The following is a 15,582-nucleotide window of genomic DNA, read 5'->3' as shown; positions in this document are numbered from 1 at the left end:
ACCTAGTGCAGCCCGCCAAACGGCTGTGATCTTGCTCTGCAGCCCACATGCTGAGTTGAGTTTGAGACCCCTGCCCTAAACCCTAGGTCTTTTCCACCCCTGGAGTTACGTCTAGTTGATTTATTGGCAATTTACTTGAGTTCTCTAACCTTGTTTCCTGGTCTATAAAGAGAGGACAGTAATGTCAATCTCATTAACTGTTTTAGGATTAAAGCACTTAATATACATAAAGCAAATTTTGGCACATTGCTTAGCACACAGTAAGTTCTTGGTATTTGCTAATATTAACTGAAGAAATGCTAAGCTTTGCCAGATTCATAATGACAGCTGCCTTCAAGTATTTCAAGGGACCATATATGGAAGAGAGAAAGCTGCTCTGAATTGCCCATGGATAGAAGTCACATGGAGGTTGCCCTACTCTACAGAAGAGCTGTCTACCCAACAGACACCTGCAGGTGCAAGTGTGGCCCTGAGTGTTAGAGCAGGAGGCTCGAAATCACATGGCCCATAACCACATGATGGGTGCTGTGGGGAGTCAAGTGCCTGATGGGTGGTACACTGGCAACCTCTAGGGTCCCACCTAAATGTGAAATTCTGCTTCTAGGACTTTTATCCCAAGTTCCTTTAGCCTAGACATAGATATTCATGCCCACCCATACACTGAAAATACCAGAGGAACCTCTGGAGGCACTCATCTCAGAGCCACCTGAGGATCCCCAAATTCACATTTATATTCCAAACTAGGAGGGGGAAGCAAAAACTGAGGAGAGCTCTCATGCTGCCTGAAAGACTAGGGGTGAGTGACTAAGCAGAACCAAGACCCTCTTTGTTTAGAGAAAAAATCCCACCAAGACAAAACAGACAGACAAAGCCCAAGAAAAGGTGTCCTGTGACTTCTGCTCCCTCTCACGTGCCAGGCCCCCTCCCTCCACAAAACACAGAGTAAGTCTCAGGTAGACCTGATGTGAACAGATCAGCTTCTCTTCATTGCTGCTCCACCAGTGTTGACATCATGCCCCAGCCAAGCGGGAGGGTGGAAACACTACCGAGAACATCTGCCCATTCCCAGCTCCCCTGAAAACAGCTGGGTGCACTCCACAGATGGAAAACAGATGGCGCCAGAGCAACTCTGTGAATAAAACTTTAATAATGTACAGCAGAAATTGGACAGGCTCATTCTTATATTAAAACAAAAGATTTCCTATATTACAACTTATTTACATTTGCATACTGAAGAGGTAAAGTGTCTAAGTGGCTATTTTACAGTCCTTTCTAATAAAATGTACAAAAACAAACAGAAGTACCGAGAATGCCGTTCGGAGGCCTTGCTGGCAACTTAAGAACGGGCTTGGACTTGGTCTGTGAATCCAGAATCCAGAGGTGCAGGTTGCCCTGAGGATCAAGGTTAGCCTCAGGGGCCCAAACACCACGGCTTCAGGCTCTAGTTTCTCCCCAACTCTCTAACTCCTAACTATTGGTGTTAAGAGTGGCAGGAGAAAGGATGGGAGCTTCCCCCCAAACTTCTCAGTCTTCCCCAGGGGTGGAGGAGCTGGACCGCATGTGTGGTGAGGACAGAAGGGCCACCTAGAGAGCAGGTAGTGGCTTGGGAGTCCCTGGGTTGAGGAGTGTTGGCAGATCCCAGAGGCTGGTTGTGGCTGGCACAAGAGTCTAAGCCCCATTACCACTCAGAACCCGCCAGGTTCTCCTGCAGGGCTGAGAGGTGAGGGATCAGCAGAGGTGGGGAAAGAAGGTCCCCTGATGACACAATTGGTATACAAGGGAAATTAGTCAGCCAGTAAATTGGCCCAAGAGGTTAGGGGAAGATCTCCTTTAATGCAAGGAAAAAGGCAATACATCAGGAAAATAAATAGAAAGGCCAGGGGCACTGGGGAGACACTTAAGCAGGGAAAGGGATCCCCCTCTCCTCCATAAACTTTGGCAGAGAGTGGTGGGCTGGAGGCGGGGGTGCTATGAAGCTGCATCCATAATACGCTCCCCTGGGGGCAGGAAGGGGCTCAGAATGAATGCAGTGATTGGGCTCTCGTGCCCACCACTGGTCTCTTTGGCGTGGGGGGCATCCTTGCTCCTTGGTGGTCTTTTAAAGAAAAACCATTTCTGGCTCAAAAGGCTCACAGAACCAACTACTGGATGAAAACTTCTGGTTTTAAAACAGGTACCCACTAACCTGGACCAGGTACTCCTCCAATACTCCAAGAGTAGGACCCAAGCCTGCCTTGTTCACAGCCGCAATTCCCAGCACAAGGCAGAGCCTGGCACCCAACAGGCACTCAACAAACATTTGCTGAGTAAATAAATGCCTGGAGGGAGAAAGGTGCAACCAGCTGCATATGCACAAAGGATAGGGCTCTAGCCCAAAACCACTCAGGGAAATGGGGATGGGTGGGGCGGGGCAGAACACAAGAGAGACTCACCCCCAGGGCAGGGGGGAACTCTCCATGAAGAGGGGAACAGGCTCAGGTACAAGGACAGACATTTCCAGTGTGATTGAGCTATGTGCATTTGATTGAAGCATTTTTTTTATGGTTGTTTTTGTAAGGATTTCTTTAAAAACAAACTGAGAGGTAATCATACATAGAGATGGTTTTCCATTTATAAAAACTTAATATTAAAAAAAGTTAAGATCTAAACCCTCCCAATAAAATTAACAAACAAACAAAAAAACCCACTCCAGTTAAAAGTTATGGCTTCAAAGTTATTATATACCTAAGATATGCTACCACCACCCACAATCGTGCTTCTAGATATTATCAAATACTACGCTCAGGTTAAATATGATTCGGCTCAGGCTGTTCCCTTTAGTAGCATTCCTGAAGTGGGTGTAAGCCTCCTATTTTCCCTCCACCATGATCAGATAATCCAGTAAAAGACCCATGCAGATGCCTCCCTCCTACCCCTAACTCCCTCCCCACTCCTTGCCCCCTCTACCCCTTCCTCACCCTAAACTCACCACCACCAAAAATATACACTGCTGTTTCCAGAACCTGGGACATGAAAGACATGTGACATTCCAATCTGAGTCCCAAGATCTGGGCTCCTTGGCCCTTCCTTGCTGCTGCAGAGGACAATGCCCTGGGCTCGCTCACTGCCCACAGTTGAGCTGACCACGATACCCAAGACTTACGCCAGAATGCTTCCCCTGTCTACCTACCCCTCCGCACATCTGGACCACAAAGCCTCGCCTGCCATGGACTACTGGGCCAGCTCTGGTTCCACAGTCTGAAATGGAGGAGTGGTGTTGACACAGGGTGGGCAGAGCAGCCTGCTGGGAAAGGAGGACCACCCTGGCTCAGTTCTGGGGGTAGGGGGTGGGGAGGAGACCTCTGGAAGGGCACCAGGAAATAAGACTCTGCTCATTACCTAACAGAGGCCCAGCACGCAGAGACAGCAGGACAAACACACCCCTGACCTACACATGCACAGGAAGCTCAAGCAGGGAAGTACACACCTACAGACACACACACACACACAGACACACAAACGTAAGGGCATGGCACGGACCAAACACAACAAGGGACGCACCTCGGCGCATGCACACATGGCTGGACAGACAGGTGGCAGATCCCATCTCCACGGCAGTCCCTCCAGATGTCCACATGAGGGTGGAGCACAGGGCCCAGAACTGCCTGTGAGGGGGCTGCACTTCTGGTTTCTCTGGGCCACCTCGGTGTGCCGGGGATGGTCCCTGGGAGGAAACCTTCAGCGCCCCTTAGCACTGGCAACGCTCAGCTTCACCTGGGCCCGACCAGGCTACCCGTCACCACTGCTGGCTGTACGCCAGACATACCGGGTCTGGTGGGACTTCCCACTACAACCAGTTTGAGTTGTGTCACTGAGTTCTCCACACCATTCACTCTAAAAGTCTCCGTGCCACTAGGAGGTAAGTATAAAAGGTGTCTGTGCCTCAAACCCAACAAGGGAGTGAGCGAGTCTCCCGGGCTCTGTCCCTCTTTCGGATCAGGGCTCTGGCCACAGAGTGCTGGGCAGAAACGAGAGGTAGGCCTCCATCGTACGCTCAACATGGCAGCTCTGTGTAGTCCTCGCTGCCCATGGTTTCATGTATGCGGAGGGATGCAGGGTTAGATCTTCACATCTTCCTGCACGCTGAGCTGGGAAAGGGTCTTCTTGATGCGCAGAGCAGTCAGGCGGGCTGCGCCATTGGCGTACCAACACTCTCGCATCATCTTCCCCATGATTCGCAACGCCTACACAGAGACCCAGAGGACGTCAATTTGATTTGCCTAATGGAAACCTTTCTGCTCCCTAGGCTCCTCCTCATTTCCCAGTGCAAAGACTCTCAATCTCCTCTCCCCTCTGGCCCTAGGGAAACTCTGCAAGCCTCCCTCTCCCCGTGGCTTGCCCTTCCTTGGGACAGGTTGTGTAGGCAGAAGGAGAAAGCTTCAGCCCAGGGAGGGGAGACCTTCTCTGCAAGTCTAGTCAGTCGTTCCCCATCATCTGGGTAATCTTGAAAGAAGTACCCACAACAGCCTGTGATCTGAAAATAATTTCTGTCAGGTTTGAGAACCCATTCTTGCGACTGTATATAACTTCTTTTAAAAAGTGGCACATGAACCAGGGACACACCTTGGTCCATGCACATACCTTGCTGTAATTTCACAGCAAGATAGGGAGAGATACATCATATGCAGAAACAGAGGGTGGTGAAGAAGGCAGAAAACCAGCCCCTGAAAGCAATCTTGTCAGAGGCAGAAAAAAACTCCACTGCCATTGTCTGGATGACACAGGTGATAACTACAGTCAGGCCAAGAGCTCATATGGAAGGCCATCTGTGGACTGCCACTGGTTATTGAGGGCTATTAAGTTCCCCGACCACTGCCCTAGGTCAGGGGTCCTCAAAATTCCTTTTAGCAGTGATATGCACGTTCCTAAGTAGAGTCCCACCATGTAAGCAGTGCTGACTGAACAGAATGGGGTGGGGCAGTGAAAGCAGCTCACACATCCTCTGAAGTAAGCCCAGCCCAGGGCTTCCAAGGAACAGTTTGGAAAATACTGCTCTATTATGCAACAAGAGGGAACCTCCTAAAATATGAACCAAGTAATTTTATTCATCAATAAAGAAATGCCCTCTAGTGGTTATAATCCTTAAAAGCAGAGCTATGAGGGAAAGAGGCCCAAAAGCACTGAGCTAGGTAGACCCATTCCCCCTGAAGACTCCAAGACCCAGAACTCCATGTTTATTAGTAATCTGTACCATAAATTTGTCCTCATTTCAACTCTTTCCACACCCAATGTCCCCTCCTTATTTCATCTGCCATCTCTCCCAAATTCAAATTCTCCACATCCTCCTCCCTTCTTCTGAGTTGTTAGAAAGGCCACCTCCTCACAGACATGTACTGGGTTAGTCCCGTCCCTCATTCCTCCACACGATTTCACAGACACCCTTCTTCACTGAGCCACAGAATCTGGCTCAGCCCTATGGCTCCAGAGCCATTTTTTAGGTTAGACAGGTCTAACGGTTCCTGCTAGGGTTTCTGTTTCTTGTTGACCACTTATTTCATCTGTATACTCTCAATTCCAAAGGGACCCTACAGTGCCTAGGACAAGGGACTGTGGCCCCTCATGGCTTAGTACATATAAGTAGTACAGTGGTAAATCATAACTGACTCCCCCTGGGGGTTGGATCCACTGTCCGGTGAGATTACGCAGATGGAAAAGCAGCATGGAAGCAGGGGAGCTTCCTACCTCATAACTCTGCCACCAGTTGGGGATATTGGGACGCAGTTTCTGGTCACATACAACCTTTCGCATTTCCTCAATGGAAGGATCAGAGGGCACTAAGTCGTAATATGGCAACTGATATTCTTCATGGACTCCTGGAAGAAAAGAAAACACCCACCCGAGTTACCAAGAAAAAGTAGAGAATACTCAAAAGCCACTGAGAACCACACTGTGATCTGCAAATAACCACTAAGATGGGAAGGGATCCTTGGAGCACTTGGTTGATCTAGGTACGGGGCAAGAAATACATAAGATTAGCAGGGAACAACTTTTTCATACCAAAAAGCAAAAACTTACCAAAGGCTATGGAGGTTAAGTTAAAAGGCACCAACCTGAAAAGCTCCCAACTAACCAAAGATAACATTTATACAACCTAAGACTAATAACTTCAATGGAAACAAATTTAAAATCCCCAGTTCCTAATGTCACTAAACACCAACACCCCCCCACACCCACCAAAAACCACTGTCACTTGTAAAATGGTAGGTAACAAACTCATTATTTGAAAAATGGTAAATAAATAAAGTATTTTTCCTGCTTTTCCTAAATGACCGTATTTCCTCATGTATAAGACACTCCCATTTATAAGACATACCATAATTTTGGGGCCCAAAATTTAAAAAAAAAATGTACTACATAAAGTTATTGAACTCAAGTTTTGATCATCATAAAATTCATACAACTCCTCATCACTGTCAAAACTCCCATCCATTAGCTAGTCCTCATCTGTGTCTGATGACGAATCACTGTCTTCATATACTGCCACGTCTTCAGTTCCATCTATGACATTTGAAATGCCACACTTTTTTTTAAATTCAAATTTATTGTGTTTACACAGATTCAAGTGTCCCACTCAATACACCCCCCCCCGTGTTCCCCTCAACATCCCCCTTACCCTCTTACCCAATGCCCTCCCCCCTTCCCTCCAGGATTTGCTTTTCTGCTCTCTATAACGCTGTATTATATATATATATAATTTTACCAATCTCTTTCCCTTCTCTGATCCCATCCTCTCGTCCCCTTTCCCTCTGTCTGAAATGCCACACTTTTTAAATGACTTGACAACCACTATTTAAGATGCACCCAGTTTTTAGACCCCAAATTTTTCAAAAAAGGGTGTGTCTTATACATGGGGAAATATGGTAGACATCTTGGTAACCAAAGGACAATTAGGAGAAGTTTCTCTTTCTTTCTTTTTTTTTAAAGAGAAGCAGAGACGCAGAAACAGAAAGACAGACAGGAAGGGAGTGAGATGAGAAGCATCAACTTGAAGTTGTGGCACCTTAGTTGTTCATTGATTGCTTTCTCATATGTGCCTTGACAAAGGGGGCTTCAGCAGAGCAAGTGACCCCTTGCTCAAGCCATTGACTATGGGCTCAAACCAGCAACCATGGGTTCATGTCTATGATCCCACGCTCAAGCCGGCATCCCCGTGCTAAGCTGTTGAGCCTGCACTCAAGTTCCCGACATCAAGGTTTTGAACCTGGGTCCTCAGCATCCCAGGTCGACACTCTATCCCAGGGGTTGGGAATCGTTTTGGCTGAGAGAGCCATGAACGCCACATATTTTAAAATGTAATTCCGTGAGAGCCATACAACGACCCGTGTACGTTAGGCATTATCCAATAAAAACTTGGTGTTGTCCCAGAGGACAGCTGTGATTGGCTCCAGCCACCCGCAACCATGAACATGAGAACATGAGCAGTAGGAAATGAATGGATTGTAATACATGAGAATGTTTTATATATTTTTTTCTTTCTTTCCTTTTTTTTTTTTTTTTTTTTTTTTTTTTTTACAGGGACAGAGAGAGGGATAGACAGGGACAGACAGGGAGAGAGATGAGAGGCATCAATCATCAGTTTTTCGTTGCGAGACCTTAGTTGTTCACTGATTACTTTCTCATATGTACCTTGACCACAGGCCTTCAGCAGACCGAGTAACCCCTTGCTTGAGCCAGCGACCTTGGGTCCAAGCTGATGAGCTTTTGCTCAAACCAGATGAGCCCGCACTCAAGCTGGTGACCTCAGGGTCTTAAACCTGGGTCCTCTGCATCCCAGTCCGATGCTCTATCCACTGTGCCACCGCCTGGTCAGACCAAGAATGTTTTATATTTTTAACATTATTATTTTTTTATTAAAGATTTGTCTGTGAGCCAGATGCAGCCATCAAAAGAGCCACATCTAGCTCGCGAACCATAGGTTCCCGACCCCTGTTCTCTCCACTGTGCCACCTCCTGGTCAGGTGGAAGTTTCTCTTTCAGAAGAAATCTAGCTAATGCACCTGACTGGTGGTGGCACAGTCGACAGAGTGTTGACCTGGGATGCTGAGGTCCCTGATTCGAAAACCTGAGGTTGAGTGCAGGCTCACCAGCTTGAGCAAGGGGTTACTGGCTTGAGCGTGGGATCATCAACATGATCCCATGGTCTCTGGCTTGGAGTCCAAAGTCACTGGCTCGGCTTGAGCCCCCTGGTCAAGGCACATATGAGAAAGCAATCAATGAACAACTAAAATGCTGCAACTACAACTTGATGCTTTTCATCTCTCTCTCTTCCTGTCTCTCTATAAAACAAAAAGAAATCTAGCTAAGGCAGAAAGGCTGGCAGAATCAGAACACTGGCATTTTTCAACCTCTAATAAATTTGAATTTGGACAATAATCATCAATGGCTGTTAACATCACAAAAAGAGATAACCAGCATTATGTGCCTGTGACAGAAAAGATTTTTGAAAAAAAAAAAAAGATTCTAGTTATTAAATGTAACTATCATAGGAAATTCACAGGAACAATAGAACATGTGTACTCCATAAAGAGGCAAACAGGACCATTTACAGGACAAAAGACTGGATTCTCCAATTTAAAAATTGCGGGGGAAAAAACAACAGATGGAGATGAAACCTATAGATCATAAGAGACTTAAGAGGAATACCAATCAAATGCAATGAGTGAATATTATTTCAACCCCCCCCCCCTTTTTTTTTTACAGTGACAGAGAGTCAGAGGGAGGGACAGATAGGGACAGACAGACAGGAACAAAGAGAGATGAGAAACATTAATCATTAGTTTTTAGTTGTGACACCTTAGTTGTTCACTGATTGCTTTCTCATATGTGCCTTGACCTAGGGCCTTCAGCAGACCGAGTAGCCCCTTCCTTGCTCAAGCCAGCGACCTTGGGTCCAAGCTGGTGAGCTTTGCTCAAACCAGATGAGCCCGCGCTCAAGCTCGAGGTCTCGAACCTGGGTCCTCTGCATCCCAGTCTGATGCTCTATCTACTGCGCCACCGCCTGGTCAGGCTCAACCGATTTTGAAAAAACTTTAAAAAAGAAATTAGGAAAGCCTGACCAGGTGGTGGCGCGAGGACCCAGGTTCAAAACCCCAAGGTTCCAGCTTGAGTGCGGGGTCACTGGCTTGAGCGTGGGATCATAGACATGACCCCAGAGTTGCTAGCTTGAGCCAAGGGTCACTCACTCTGCTGCACTGCCCCCCCCCCCCAAGGCACATATGAGAAAGAAATCAATGAACAACTAAGGAGACTAAGGAGCTGCAATGAAGAATTGATGCTTCTCATCTCTCTCCCTTCTTGTCTATCTGTCCCTATCTGTCCCTCTCTCTGTCTCTGTCACACACACACACACACACACACACACACACACACACACAAAAAGACAGACAGACAGACAGGTAGGGAGATGAGAAGCATCAATTCTTTACTGCAGCACCTTAGTTGTTCATTAATTGCTTTCTCATATGTGCCTTGACGAGGGGATGGGGGCTCCAGCTGAGCCAGTGATTCCTTGCTCAAGCTGGCAACCTTGGGTTCAAGCCAATGACCTTGGGCTTCAACAACCATGGGGTCATATCTATGATCCTGTGCTCAAGCCAGCAACCTCAGGGTTTTGAACCTGGGTCCTCAGTATTCCAGGCCACCGCTCTATCTACTGTGCCACCGCCTGGTCTGGTAAGAGATTTTTACATAGTCTGACTTGGTAGTTATCTGAGGGGTAGTTAAGAGCTTAAGCTCTGCCCAGGTCTGCCAGAGTTTGAATCCCAGTTTATTAGCTGTGTGACCTGGAAAAAATTACTTATCTCCCTGTGACTCATTTTCTTCATATGCAAAATTGTGACAACAATAGTACCCATTTTATAAGTTTGTAGTAAACAAGTGGTGAATATTAGCATTATTATTATATACTTAGGCCCAATTTCTGGATGGTATGAGGAAGAACAAATTAACTTACTCAGTTTAAGACCTGTGTGGCCAGATTTTTCTTATTCTGTTTTCTGTATATAATTTGAGATGTATAATTGTATGACTAATACCTGGGTGCCTCCTCCGTAGTTTGAATCTTACCAAACATACCATAGATGGAAAAAGATAGTAAATACAGAAAGGGGTTTGGCTGGAAGACCACCATTTCTTTTTAATTTCATTTCACTTACCTGCACTGATCTGGAATTTACTATAGAGACAAATGGCTGATGCAGCGTTCCAGTGGTTCTTGATCTCATGGAAGAATACTTGAAAATCACTAAAATATTAATGTACTAAACTCATGATAAAAATGTTCTCTGCTGAATCTGATTCTACCTTTTACTGGATTCTGACATGAGTGAGCAATTGCAAATACCAAAGATTTAAGAAAAAAATATGGCCCTGGCCAGTTTGCTCAGAGGATAGCACACTGGCCTAGCATGAGGACATCCTGGGTTCAATTCCCAGTCAGTGTTCATTCTCATGAACACATGAGAAGCGACCATCTGCTTCTCTTTCCCTCCCTCTCTCCCTTCTCTCTCTTTTCCCCTCTCACAGCCAGTGGCTCAACTGGTTCAAGTGTCAGCCCTGGGCGCTGAGGAGAGCTAGGTTGGTCCAAACGTCACCCCAGACGGGATTTGAAGGGTGGAGACCAGTCAGGACACATGCAGGAGTCTGTATCACTATCTCCCTTCCTCTGACTTAAAAAAAATAAGAAAAGAAAAAACAGAACAGCAAAATACTTCCTTGGAGAAAATTCTACACATTGGTAAGCTTTCTCCTACAAATGGAGAAACTGCCACCATTACTTGATCAATGACATCTACACTCCCTAGAAATGTAGCCTGAGAATCAGTGTGCTAGCATATGATGCCTACTGTATGAAGGAGACCCCTACATTAGTCCCGTACTGCCTGCCCAGGACTTTCTCAACCACAAAGACCAATGAAAAAGACAACGTGTTTTAAGAAAGCCAAAATAAGCCTCTAGGATGGTTACCACAATGTAAAACAGTTTTAGAAGCCAGTCCAAAGAATAAACCACCCTTAGCACAGCTGTCTCCAAGGTCCCCTCATATTTGATGACAACTCTAAGAGTGATTCATAGGCTCTGACCCTAGGCATGTGACAGGTTGTAAAGAGAGAGGAGGCAGCAGAACACCAGCATCCTCAGGTAACCCAGCCTCTTAGACTGGGAGGCAGGAACGAGAGGAGTCAGGAAAGAAGCCTTACCTCCAGAATTGCATCTCCGCGCAATCTCCCAATATACAAGCCCGAGGGCATAGATATCAGCACATTTAAAGGAGTCAAAGTGCTTCATGTTAATGGTTTCATCGAGTACTTCAGGGGCCATGTATCTGCAACAGCAAGAGGAAGATGATCATGCACAGAAAAAGATGACTTCTCTCCTTAAATCAAAGTTTTGACTCAGGGCGACCCTCTCGGTGTGAGCACCACCCTAAAAAAGCCCCTTGGGGAGGAGGCAACTGATCAATTTTTTTATTGCAAATTAAATTCTTCAGCATAGGTTTGGTAAGTAGTATAGGCTACTCTTATTTGTACCTCTAATTTTTTTTATTATTATTATTACAGAGACAGAGAGTCTGAGAGACAGATAGATAGGGACAGACAGACAGGAATGAAGAGAGATGAGAAGCATCAATCATCGGGGTTTTTGTTTTTTCTTTTTTTTACAGGGACAGAGAGAGAGTCAGAGAGAGGGATATACAGGGACAGACAGGAAGGGAGAGAGATGAGAAGCATCAATCATCAGTTTTTTCGTTGGTACTCCTTAGTTGTTCATTGATTGCTTTCTCATATGTGCCTTGACCACAGGCCTTCAGCAGACTGAGTAACCCCTTGCTCGAGCCAGCGACCTTGGGTCCAAGCTCATGAGCTTTGCTCAAACCAGACAAGCCCACGCTCAAGCTGGCGAGCTCAGGGTCTCGTACCTGGGTCCTCCGCATCCCAGTCCAACGCTCTATCCACTCCGCCACCGCCTGGTCAGGCTGTACTACTACTTTTTTAACTATCAACATTTATATTTAGCCTAGCCGATGGTGGCGCAGTAGACAGAGCATCGACCTGGAATGCTGAGATCGCTAGTTCGAAACCCTGGACTTACCTGTGCTTATCAAGGCACATACGACAAGCAATCAGTGAACAACTAAAGTGAAGCAATTATGAGTTTCTTGTCCTCCCCCCAATAAAATCAGTAAGTAAAATCTTAAAAAAGATTTATTTTTAGCATGTTTTAATTTCTTGTGTAAGGCTGGTTGTTGAGGTCATGCAGGTTCCCACTGGATTCGGGCAGACGGTAAAGAAACTGTGGAGCTGGAGGATGGAGGGCCATTCCGTTTATTAGAGTCTCGCAATAGCAGACAAGCAAACAGGCAGGGCAAAAACTGCTTCTCCCTCTCTCTCAGGACTCACTAGCAAACAGGCTGGGGGGGATGGGGGGTCACAGGGGGTAGGGAGGAACCCCTTCTCTGGTAAAAATTAGCAAAAAACGGCCCCTCCCAATGGCAGCAAACAATCCACAAGCTACAATCTGCTGTGCTGGGGGCAAGCACTTCAGCCTTACATAGACTATATACACATGGCGCTGCCCTGTGCTCATGCACCAATCAGGCAAAGTACAAGGCGAGCAAGGCTAACACACTTTTGGCCCAACATCTTGGCAGAGGTATTTGTACTGTGGGTCACAGGGCAGTAATAATATAGAATATCTAGTGGCTCCTGGGGTCTTGCAGCCACAGTGACGGACTGAGCTTAAACTTCATGCTGCACATTTTTATCTTCCCTGATTGTAGTTATGTAAAAATTAATTCTAGATAGTCATTAAAGTCCCTCTCAGATAATTAGTACTACTTGATCTGCCTTCCTACACACACACACAAACACACTCTCTCTCTCTCTCTCTCTCTCTTTCTCTCTCTCTTTCTCACACACACACACAGATGCATAGTAAGGCAAATCAGGGGATCACCTCAGACCTGATACTCTGGACCTAGGTCATTCATTCAGGTCAAAAGGAAAAGAAAAAACAGAACAATTCAGTGAAATTCAATGAGATTGGGGATAAACAGACTTCCTCTTCCTTCCTATTAAAAGACAGTTCCATTCCGACTTGTAAAATCAACCCACAATCATGATTCCTTACTTCCTATTCCACTTCTGCATGAAGTGGGAAGCAGGCCCATAACTCTTAGGGTATCCCAGTCTCTACCCTAGATTCCTTCTGCTCCAGCTTGGCAAACCTGCTCTCTAAACCCAGAGCAAAACACACCCCGTCTCCTCAGGGGTTTCTGCACAAGCCAACCCTTTGAACAGCAACATTTTCCTCTTCCCCCAGCCAAGCCTGGTGCTCAGCCCCCTCCCAAATCTCACTCTAGATTCTCTTCTCTGCTAAACCCCCCCCCCCAATACCCATAGCAACACCTCCGTGCAAATAGTTCTATGGAGCTGTGCTCTTGGCACTTGTATCTCTTAGATGTAACTGTGCGGCTTTTCAGTGCGGGGAGTGGGTGTTCAACTTTCTGTGTCTGAGAGCAAGAACCACACCTCCTTTCACCTCCTCCTGGCACAAAGGGGAAGGGCACAGCTCGGCTACTCAGTACAGGTATAAGGCGAGAACAGTGGCCCAGGGCCTTCCTACCGTTTGGTCCCCACCCTCTGGTTTGGGGCAATGTCAATGGTGTCGGTGACAGCGTCGTGTCGAACAGCCAGGCCCAGGTCTGCAATGGCACACATGCCGTTTTTCTTCACTAGGATGTTCTTTGACTTTAAATCTCGATGAGCAATTCCAGGCTTCCCTGGCAAAGTAAAACCAGGGATCTTTAAAGAAAGGTAGTAAAAATGTTAAAAAGCAAGAGTCTGCAGTAAGGGTAAATGTTAGGAAGGTTACGTGGGTTGAAGTCCTGGCTTTGCCTCCCACGAACCCAGTAACCCCGGAAAAGCGACTTAGCCTACCTGTACCTGGGTATTCTCGTCCATAAAACAAGACTAACATAACACCAGTACTTACTTCACGGGAATGTTGTGAGGATTAAATGCATTAACGTAGGTAAGTAACTGCTTGGAAGGGCATGTGTATGAACTAATATTACTATTATTACTACTACTTCTTGCCTTCCCTGAACTAACATGCTCCAGTATTAAAGTGCTGAGAAATTCAAAGAAAAACTGCTATGCTGGCTAGGTTCTTAAAATCAAACACAATCATCAACCAACTAATAAGGACTGCTAATATCACCACAGAGGCTAGGAACAGGACCAGACTTTAATTGCTGGTTTTCTGTCATGGCCAGCAAGTGTTATTGCCCTTGTCAACCTGCCACCATGACAAGATCCAGGAATTCCCAAAGAGGTGCTTGTTACAGTCAATAAGCAGGGATGCTCAAGGTCTTTTTCCTCCAGGAAAACTTTCCTAGATTAGCAAAGCCCAGGGTCTCATCCTCCAGCTGCCCCCAACAATGAATGTGTGAAATTACTAAACTGATGTTCCTGTCACATGTTTCTTAGTTCCATGTGCACTGTGGGCTTCTGAGGTGATTACTCAGTGAACACTAGCTTACCAAACAAGTATGCCAGGCCATGGAACAGCCAATAGGCCAATAACGGAACATTTCCCCTAGAGTCCCTGAGGGAGTTCTGAAGACAGTTCTGGGAAGAACCCCCTGGAGATCCTCTTATTCTCATTCAAGTGAAGTTTAAACCTCTCCTTTTAGATTATTCTACAGTCCCTGAGATCCAGCTCCAACTTCCTGAGTAAAAAGGAGTTCTGGGAACTAAATCAGAACGGTATAAGCTTTTACAGTCTAACCAACTTCACTGCCCCTCAGCGGAGTCCACTCACCCTGGGTGCCCACGATCTCCATGTGCAGGTGTGCCAGCCCACTGGCAGCAGACAAGGCCAGCTTAATCATCCCCTCGATCGTCACTGTGTACCGGTTAAGATAATCGAAAAGGGAGCCATGCTCATGATAGTCCGAGACGAGCCATAGCTGTGTCCAGGTGCCGTTATCTGCAGACAATCACAGAGGAGTTCCAGAAAAGGCACAACCATAGAGGTCAAGGCAGGAAAGGAAGATTCCGGTTAGACTCCTGAATTCCCACTTCTAGCTTCCACACCTCCTGAGCCCCGCCTCCCCATCTCAGCTACAGGCGTCTAAGCAGTTTTAGGCTCCAGGAAAGAAAGACCAGCATTTCTTTCTTAGACATGCTCCTTTATTTCTTGTTGGTGCCTATAGGATTCTGGACACCGTTCTATTATAATACCGAATTTGAAATGTGAGGCATCCAGAAGAGGAAGTGTATGTTCAGGGAGAATAGCAAGTAGCATGTGCAGCACTGCTTTTGATTGTGACAAGACCCACTCCTCTACACATTAGCAACCATAACTGGCTGCATCCATCACCGCCAAAGAAAGGCTTCATAGGTCCTCCTCTGTGCTCAAGGACCCTTTTTTTTTTTTTTTTTTTTTTTTTTTACAGAGACAAAGAGAGGGATATATAGGGACAGACAGACAGAAATGGAGAGAGATGAGAAGCATCAATCATCAGTTTTTCATTGCAAC

General features: G+C 46.3%; 1 protein-coding gene across 1 annotated transcript in view; it reads right to left on the bottom strand.

Moving 5' to 3' along the window:
* Positions 1–1,128: 1,128 nt before the first annotated feature.
* Positions 1,129–15,582, bottom strand: part of ACVR1B (activin A receptor type 1B) — a 43,259-nt gene continuing 28,805 nt past the window's right edge. The window contains exons 5-9 of the mRNA XM_066265380.1: positions 14,863–15,030; positions 13,663–13,819; positions 11,238–11,362; positions 5,722–5,852; positions 1,129–4,223 (exon numbers count right to left, since the gene is read on the bottom strand). Of these exons, the coding sequence (XP_066121477.1) occupies positions 4,098–4,223; positions 5,722–5,852; positions 11,238–11,362; positions 13,663–13,819; positions 14,863–15,030 (707 nt within the window). The 3' untranslated portion in view covers positions 1,129–4,097. The remainder of the gene's footprint in view (positions 4,224–5,721; positions 5,853–11,237; positions 11,363–13,662; positions 13,820–14,862; positions 15,031–15,582) is intronic.

The sequence above is a fragment of the Saccopteryx bilineata genome, chromosome 1 (assembly GCF_036850765.1).
Source record: "Saccopteryx bilineata isolate mSacBil1 chromosome 1, mSacBil1_pri_phased_curated, whole genome shotgun sequence".
NCBI classification, from domain to species: Eukaryota; Metazoa; Chordata; class Mammalia; order Chiroptera; family Emballonuridae; genus Saccopteryx; species Saccopteryx bilineata.
The sequence above is the reverse complement of the archived record's forward strand: the minus strand, read 5'-3'. Positions and strand labels throughout refer to the sequence as shown.